The following is an 8,639-nucleotide window of genomic DNA, read 5'->3' on the forward strand; positions in this document are numbered from 1 at the left end:
CCCTCTCACCCCCAGCCCCTCTCACCCCCAGTCTCTCCCTGTGCTGCTCAGTTTTCCCCCAGGGCCACAGCTCTCCCTCTCTCCCGTGGTTTGCTGTCCTTGCCAAGCCCCTGACTCAGCCCCTATGTCCCCATCGGAATCTCCTCTGCTGTTCTCTGTCTGCACCTCTTGGTGCCTTGGCAGCCCAAGAACTGGTCCCTATAACCCTCTGCTGGTCTCAGCACCCAGTGCTGGTTTGCCCTGGGGTGTCACCAGCAGGTTGGGGCTGACCCACTGAGGATTTAGTCCCTCCTTTGTGCCCTCTGTCCAAGCCTGTGCTGATCCATCTCTATCTCTTGGCAGGCAAAGACCAGACCTTGTCCTTGTAACCCTCTCCTGATCCCAGCACCCACTGCTGATTTGCCCTGGGGTGTCACCAGCAGGTTGGGGCAGTCCTAACTCACTGGGGATTTAGTCTCTCCTTTATGTCATCCATCCCAACCTCTGCTGACCCATCTCTGTCCCTTAGCAGACCAAACCAGGACCTGGTCCCTATACCCTTTGCCGGTCTCAGCACCCAGTGTTGGTTTCCCTGGGGCAGTGCTGACCCTCTGGAGATCAGTCCCTCCTGTGTTCCCTCTGCCCAGTGTGACCCTCCTGTGCTGTCCCCACAGGTGGCCCTGCCAGCACTGTCCCCCACCATGCAGATGGGCACCATTGCACGCTGGGAGAAGAAGGAAGGTGACAAGATCAGCGAGGGAGAGCTGATAGCAGAGGTAACCCCGAGCTGCAGCTGCACCCTGAGTGTGCTGTCCCTGCCTGGGCACAGATCTGGGGCTCAGGGTCACCATCCCAGCGGATGCTGTTGGTGTTAGCCTAGAAAACACATAATCCCTGAATGATTCTATGGGTGCTTTTATTGAAGAGCTCTGGGAGTCAGGGTACAGACCCAAATCTGACTCCAACGTGGATCAGAGGTGGATACATTTTGTACTCTTCTCTTACATAACCATAGATTAATAATTACATTACTGTTATTCTATTGATTTCACCCAAGCATGGATCCCAGTTGCTTTTGATTATTGTTACAATCCTCCCTAGGCATAACTTCAAGTTCCCTTTGATCGTTGTTATGGTCCCCCCAAACATAGTTTCAAAATCTTATAATAATAATCTATTAATCAGGCAAATAATAATCTATTAATCAAGCAGGTATGTACAGATGGATATGCAAGTACATATAAATTCGTGTTGCTCGACTAAACATAATATCCATCTTTGTCACTAAGGTCTACCTTGACTACCACACTTCCAAACATTTTACTCTATGCTATCATTGGGAGCAAGAGGCTGTTAGAGCCTTTCCAAGCTGCCACTTTGCTCTTGCTGAGCAGGAGCAGCACTTTCCTTGTCTGAGAGCACCAGAGCTGGTGCCACAGGGCTGAGCTGTGTGTGGTGACCCTGTAAAAGGCTCTGAGCTCACCAGTCTGTCCTGTTGCCATTGCAATATCCTGTTCTCTCTCGAAGGTGGAGACAGACAAAGCGACTGTTGGCTTTGAGAGCATGGAGGAGTGTTACTTGGCCAAGATCCTGGTGCCAGAAGGGACAAGGGATGTTCCTATTGGGGCCATAATATGTATCACAGTAGAAAAGTATGTATTTGAGTTCAATTTCCTCTCTTGGGGCTTCTGGGGTGCCTTTGTGGAAGGCTTGGAGACCCTCACCTGACTGGTTTGGGGGCTCTGTGTTTGTTTCTAGGCCTGAATATGTTGATGCCTTTAAAAACTACACTCTGGATACTGCAGCAGCTGCTCCCTCCACAGCCTCAGTGCCTCCTCCTCCTCCAGCTGCAGCTCCCTCCCCACCACCTCAGCCTTCTCCTCAGGCTCCTGGCAGCTCTTACCCTCCTCACATGCAGGTAAGAGAGCTGACCACACCAGATGGGTCTGTGGGTGACTAACAAACAGTGAGTTGTGCTTGTGGATCATGTTTTTTACCTGGCTCAGATGCTGTGAAGTGCACATCCACTGCTGTCCCTGAGCACTTTGTGTCAGGGTGTTGCTGTGACATTCCTGTGACTAAGGAAATGTGAAACACTAGGCCTTATCCCACAGATGAAACATTTGTCTGAGATTTTACTTCTTAATCTGTGTTTTAGCTACTCAGCTTGCTTTCTCCCCTCTGCCTGCCTCACCTGCCCAGTTCTCCTCCTCGTGTGTGTCCCAGAGTGACTTGCCTCAGTCTCCTTTCAGCCTCGCAGATCTCAGCTGCAGACTGTCCCCGTGTGGTGGTGGCAGTGGTGATTTTGATACCCAGATTTCCTGCTCTCTGCCTTTGCTTGCTCTCCTGCTCAGACCTTGCTCAAAGAAGCCACAGCAGCAATGTGCCAGCTCTGCTTGGCTGTCCTGGAGCCAGATCTAGGAGTGCTTTAAAGCTGCTTCCTTAGGTTGGCATCATTTATCAGGAGTTCAAACTGTGTCCCTGATCCTTTGGATCACCAGGACCTGATTCTCTTGTGTTCTCTGCCTTCCCAGGTCACTCTCCCTGCTCTGTCACCCACCATGACAATGGGCACAGTGCAGAGGTGGGAGAAGAAGGTTGGGGAGAAGCTGAATGAGGGAGATTTACTGGCAGAAATCGAGACAGATAAAGCTACAATAGGTGAGTCCAAAGCCAGGAGTGGGTGAGGTGCCCTTGAAAGGGTCCACAGCAGCCTCTGTGCCAGCTGCTGTCCTCACTGCTCAGGGGGTGAAGCTGTGGGACAGCTAAAATAAGTGTTGTTAACTTCTCATTCCATTGGGGAGCTAAGCACTGGAGCTCCTTGAAACACTTCTGTTTCCTAATCAATCCCTAGCAACACACAGTTCATGGAGAGGTTTCTTTCCTAGCTGCACTGAAAAGGATTTTCCTGCCACTCAGTACAGGTCAGGGCTTTAGCTGCTTCCAGAAGCAGCATTTGAGGAACTCTTCAGCTGCCCCAGACACCAAAGCAGTGTTGTTTCTGTCCCTCACAGGCTTTGAAGTGCAGGAGGAAGGCTACTTGGCAAAAATCCTGGTGCCTGAAGGGACAAGAGATGTGCCATTGGGAACTGCTCTCTGCATCATCGTGGAGAAGGAGGCTGATATTCCAGCCTTTGCTGACTACCAGGCTGCTGCAGTCACTGACATGAAGGCACAAGCTCCTCCTGCTCCTCCTCCACTAGTAAGGACTGTTCCTAGCATGTGAGAGGAGCCATGGGAACCTCTGGGCAGTCTGTTCTGCTGGGTTGCAGTGGGAAGCCCTGGCAGGAGCAGTAGTGGTTGTGATTTGTGGCTGCAAGGCTGGTCCCTGTGTTGGTGATCACTAGTTTGCCCTCTAAAAACTAGAGCAGGTTTCATTCATTATGATCTCTTCTCTAGCCTGTTGCTGGTGCCACTTCTAATGTCTCATGCTTGAAAACTGGGAGCACAAGTTCTTTATTTCACCTTTTTTTTTTTTGGGGGGGTGGATATTCCAGCAGCTCAGTTGAGCTCCTTCCTAGGGAATTTACCTCCTGCCACTGGGCTAGAAAATTCAGATTAGTGGTTCAGATTAGTGACTACATTTGTTACTCTCTTGACTGGGAATTATTAGCTGGGCCAATTCCCTTCCTGCACCTTCAGCTAATGGCTTGGATTCTTCTGTTAAGGTGATGGCAACTCCTGCAGCTGCTCCTCCTCCTCCCCAGCCTGCTGCTGCCCCCACCCCAGCAGCCCCCACAGCTGGGCCCCCCCGGAAAGGAAGGATCCTGGTTAGCCCCTTGGCAAAGAAATTGGCAGCAGAGAAAGGAATTGACCTTGCCCAAGTGAAAGGTACAGTTTCTTTCCACTCCCTTGCTCTCACTCCCAGGTGTGTCCCTCTAGACACATCCTTGCCTGTTCTTTTCTCTCCTCCCTGGCAGGAACATCCTGACTTTCCTCACCAGGAGTTGTGTTAAGTGATTCCTCTCTGTTAATAAATCTGGTGCCTTTAGAAGCAAAGCCCTGTTGGAAGTCATTAAAATCCTCTTACATTTTGGCTCTGACCCTTTCAGGTACTGGACCAGATGGTAGAATCACCAAGAAGGATGTGGAGTCATTTGTGCCACCAAAGGTTGCTCCAGTGAGTAGAGCTGAAATCTCTGAGAATTGATGTTATGGTAGTGGAAATGCTCTGTAGAAAGGCAATTCCTGCATAGAACTGTGGCTGAGGGATTGTGTGGGCTTAGGCTGTGCAGCTTAGCCTGTCAGAAACGTGGATGAAGTTTCCTCCCTCTATTTGTCCCTTTGATGTTTCACTGAGCAAAAAAAATAGTGAGCTCCCAACCCTTCATTTGGTTGCTAAATTGCTGTGGATTGAGGTCAGCCCAATCGCAGTTGATCCAACATTGCTGAAAAGAGGTGATAAGGAGGAAATCCAGACTTGGGCACCACCAGGCTGCTGTCACTGCTGCCCCAACTCTGTTCTGGTACCACAGCTTGTCTTTTCCAGAGGTGTTGCTGTGTGTGCTTCTGAAAACAACCAGGCAGCAAGACTGGTGTCCTGAGCTCCACAGCAACTGCAGATCACTCAAATACTGCATTTAATGGTCAGACACAGGATTTACAGGGAGCCTTGTGGGAGGCTGAGAGGAGAAACAGCTGCTGCTCTTAGCGAGAGGCAGCTCAGCCTCAGCTTGGGGAGTTAGCTGATGTTTGGGTGGCTCTGAGATGCTGTTTCTCTGCAGGCTGCAGCCCCAGAGGCAGTTCCTGCAGCTGCTGCAGTGGCAGCAGCACCTGAGGGAACCTTCACAGACATCCCCATCAGCAACATTCGGAGGGTAAGAAGGTTTTGCTCCTTTCCAAGATGATTATTTTGCATGGTGAACTTCCCAGTCTGATTGATTGATTGATTTTCCTCTCTCCCTTTGCACTCCCCAGGTCATTGCTCAGAGGCTGATGCAGTCCAAACAAACAATACCTCACTACTACCTTTCCATTGATATAAACATGGAACAAGTCCTGGTGCTAAGGAAAGAACTCAATCAGGTAAAGTGTTTGGGTATGGTGAGATCCCCTCCCAGCTTTGCCTACCCTGGGGTTGGTGCTATTCCATTGTGGCTTGGGGAAAAAAAGAGGCTTTTCAGTGCCTTCTGGAGTCTGTGACAATGAGACTTTTGAGGTACTGACTTCCCTAAGAGCTGCTCAGTGCTCTGCTTGGTGCAGAGAGAAAACAGGGCAAAAAGGTTTTGAAGAGCAAAAAAAGGAGTAGAAAAATTAAGAAAAATAAGAATCCTAAGCCAAATTTGAGGGAAAAACAAACAGGAAAAACTACTGTACCTTCTGACATGATGGAGGAGATGAATTCACCTCCCAAATTATGTTCAGATATTTCTGCTTGCAAGTGGGGTGGCTGTTTTCTAACAATTCCTGTGCACGTGGAGTGCCTCCCAGGTGAGCTGGGCACACATTGACACCTGGAATGTCTCTGTTTGCAGGAGGTCTCGGATAACATTAAGCTTTCTGTCAATGATTTCCTGATTAAAGCTTCTGCTTTGGCATGCCTGAAGGTGCCCGAGGCAAATTCTTCCTGGATGGACACAGTTATTAGGCAGTAAGTTTATGGTACGGTCGAGGCCAGAAACTTCCTTCCTTCAGTAGAGAGTTCATGGCAAAAGAGCAGAAATTCTGCTGGGTTTGAGGGAGGGGAACAACATACTGACTTTGAGAGGGTTTTGCTGAAGCGCTGAGAACTCTGAGGGTGATGTGGAAGGTGAAATAATTGATGCAGAGTTAACTCAGGGTTGGCTGAGCAGTTTGTGAGGTGGTTTGAGTAAGTGGGAGCTGCTGTGTCCTGCAGAAACCACGTGGTGGATGTGAGTGTGGCTGTCAGCACTCCTGCAGGGCTCATCACCCCCATCGTGTTCAACGCTCACATCAAGGGCTTGGCTGCCATCAGCAAGGACGTGGTGTCCCTGGCGACCAAGGCCCGGGAAGGGAAACTTCAGCCTCATGAATTCCAGGTGAGGAGCTCAGGTTGATGTTACAGGTGGCTGTTCTTACCTGCTTCACCTGCACCTGTTTCATGGTGTTTGAATCGGGGAATATCCTGAGTGGGAATGGGCACAGAAGGGTCTAAGTCCAACTCTGCACAGCCCCAACAATTCCACCCTGTGCCTGAGAGTGTTGTCCAAACACTCCTGGAGCTCTGTCAGCCTTGGGGCTGTGGCCAAGGTCCTGGGGAGCTGTTCAGTGCCCAAACACCTCTGGGGGAAGAACCTTGTCCTGATGCTCAGGCTAACCCTGTTCCAGTGCCCAAACACCTCTGGGGGAAGAACCTTGTCCTGATATCCAACCTGACCCTGTCCCAGTGCCCAAACACCTCTGAGGGAAGAACCTTCTCCGGAAGACCCAAACCCTCCCCTGACACATCTCCAGCTGTTCCCTCAGGTTCTGCCCCTGTTCAGAAGGGATCAGTGCCTGGAAGTTCTCCTGCTCCAGGGCAGGGTTTGAGGAGCTCCTCACCTGGGCCTTGGCATTCTCGATCTCACCCTGAACCTGACCCCGTCCCAGTGCCCAAACACCTCTGGGGGAACAACTTTGTCCTGATACCCAACCTAACCCTGTTCCACTGCCCAAACACCTCTGGGGGAAGAAGCTTTTCCTGCTATCCAACCTAACCCTCCCCAACACAGCTCCAGCTCCACCCTGGGGTTCTGTCACTGGTCCCAGAGAGCTCAGTGCTTCCCTCTTTGTTTCCTCTCCTGAGGAAGGAGCAGACAGCTCTGAGGTCTCCCCCTCAACCTCCTCATGTTTCCACATGAAACAGCTTTTGTGAGTTTGACCACGAATGTGTTTTTTTCTTGCAGGGTGGTACTTTCACAATCTCCAATTTAGGAATGTATGGGATTAAGAATTTCTCTGCCATAATCAACCCCCCCCAGGCCTGCATCCTGGCAGTGGGCTCCTCTGAGAAACGGCTGGTGCCAGCTGACAATGAGAAAGGGTAAGGTGGCAGCTCATTCTCCATGCAAACTGCAGCAGTGGCTGCTTTTGTGGCTGTTTTTCTGACACCTCCCTGAGCTAACCACTTAGAAAACCCTCGGATACACTGAAATGGAAAGGCTGGGTTTGCTTCCTCTGAGGGGCAGGATTAAGCTGTGCAAAAGTTTGGGATCCACAGTGGTTTAGGCACCTGTTCCTCTTTAACAACTTGCTGAGTGTGCATTTAAGGAGAACCTAAGGGGTGGGTTATCTCCCATGAGTTGTGTGTAACATCCCCTTGCCTGGAGCTTGCACTGGCACAGACCCAGGAGAATATTTCAGATTACGTAGACCTGTTAACACTCCTGGTGTCACTCACTGACCCATGGGCAAACTGGAGCTTACTGGGCTGAATGGTTCTTTCTCCTGGATGGTTTGGGGCTGCTCCTGTGATGCCAGGAGAGATGAGCTCCCTGTCCTAAGGAGAACACACAAAGCTTCTCAGTGCATTAGTTAACTTAGTCTCTTAGTTTTCCTCAGGAAGGGCACGAACATGATCTGCTCTCCGAGCTGATTTTTTTTAGCAGCCCAAAGGGAGAACCACCAAGCAGCTATTCCTGGCTCTCCTCAAAAAGCCTTTCTGCTCTGGTAGTGGCTCTGACCTGCACAGAGGAGTTGTGTTAACCTCTTCCTTCCCTTCTCCCCCACTCTCTTCCAGCTTTGACGTGGCCAGTGTGATGTCTGTCACCCTGAGCTGTGACCACCGCGTTGTGGACGGGGCAGTGGGAGCACATTGGCTGGCTGAGTTCAAGAACCTCCTGGAGAAGCCAGTAACCATGCTGCTATAATTTAACCCTGCAAGCAGAATTGTCCTGGGTCACACTGTTGTGTTTTAAACAAGCTATTTAGACTTTAGTGTTAAGACTTAAGAGAGTTTTCCTTTTTTTTTTTTTATTTAAGATATGTATTATATTCTCTGGTAATGTTATTACCAGTCTGTACAGGAAAAAAAAAAAAAACAAACCCACCCCACAGTTTGCAAAAGTGCTTTTCAGAGCAATATTACAGCTAAACTGTATTTTTATACAGTTAGATCACTTGCAAACTCTTCCAAAATGGAGTGAAGCATCCCAGATTTTTAAGTGCTCCTGGCAGTGTGGCTACTGCCCCTGAACTGGGGGTGCACAGCAACAGCTTCATCACCTCAGTGTCCTCAGAAGTTTGGGTTGCAAACATCTCTCCCCAGGAGTGCAGCTGAGATGGTCCCTGGGACGAGTGAGCAGGTGATCCCCACGTTGTGCTGTTGCTGGGAGGGTGAGGGGGAAGATGCACTGAGGGACTGAAGTGCCTGGAGATGTTTTCTCCAAGGCCAAGTGCTGACTTTCCAGCTCTCTGCTGGAGTTTGGCACTGGGCTGGACCTTCTCAGCTACCTGATCCCTTTTGAGCACTTTAAGGAGCACTGATGTGTGTGGGGTCACAGTGCTTGGATACCACTGGGACTGTGCTGTCTCCTCCTGGGCTCTCACTCACGTGTGCTTTTTGTTATGAGAACCCTTTGGTTGCTGTTCCTCATGCTGAGTTAACCTCAGGCTGTGGTGCCAAGGAAGTAACTGTTGGGCAGAACGTTCAAGAGACTCTGTGTGTTGGATCCCAATGTAGGCAAATCCTTGTGTGCTGATCATCCCTTCAGGGGATATGA

At 50.2% G+C, this 8,639-nt stretch overlaps 1 protein-coding gene across 1 annotated transcript; it reads left to right on the plus strand.

Annotated features, from left to right (window-relative positions):
• Positions 1-221: 221 nt before the first annotated feature.
• Positions 222-7,943, plus strand: DLAT (dihydrolipoamide S-acetyltransferase; the record flags this gene model as incomplete). The annotated part of the gene is made up of 14 exons (XM_009073302.1): positions 222-258; positions 654-755; positions 1,507-1,631; positions 1,738-1,897; positions 2,514-2,640; positions 2,994-3,181; positions 3,648-3,810; positions 4,032-4,099; positions 4,704-4,796; positions 4,897-5,004; positions 5,454-5,569; positions 5,816-5,978; positions 6,825-6,961; positions 7,658-7,943. Coding segments are annotated over 14 exons (1,717 nt in total), but the record flags the coding sequence as incomplete, so codon positions are not given.
• Positions 7,944-8,639: the final 696 nt, after the last annotated feature.

Source organism: Acanthisitta chloris, unplaced genomic scaffold (genome assembly GCF_000695815.1).
Source record: "Acanthisitta chloris isolate BGI_N310 unplaced genomic scaffold, ASM69581v1 scaffold39344, whole genome shotgun sequence".
Taxonomy (NCBI): domain Eukaryota; kingdom Metazoa; phylum Chordata; class Aves; order Passeriformes; family Acanthisittidae; genus Acanthisitta; species Acanthisitta chloris.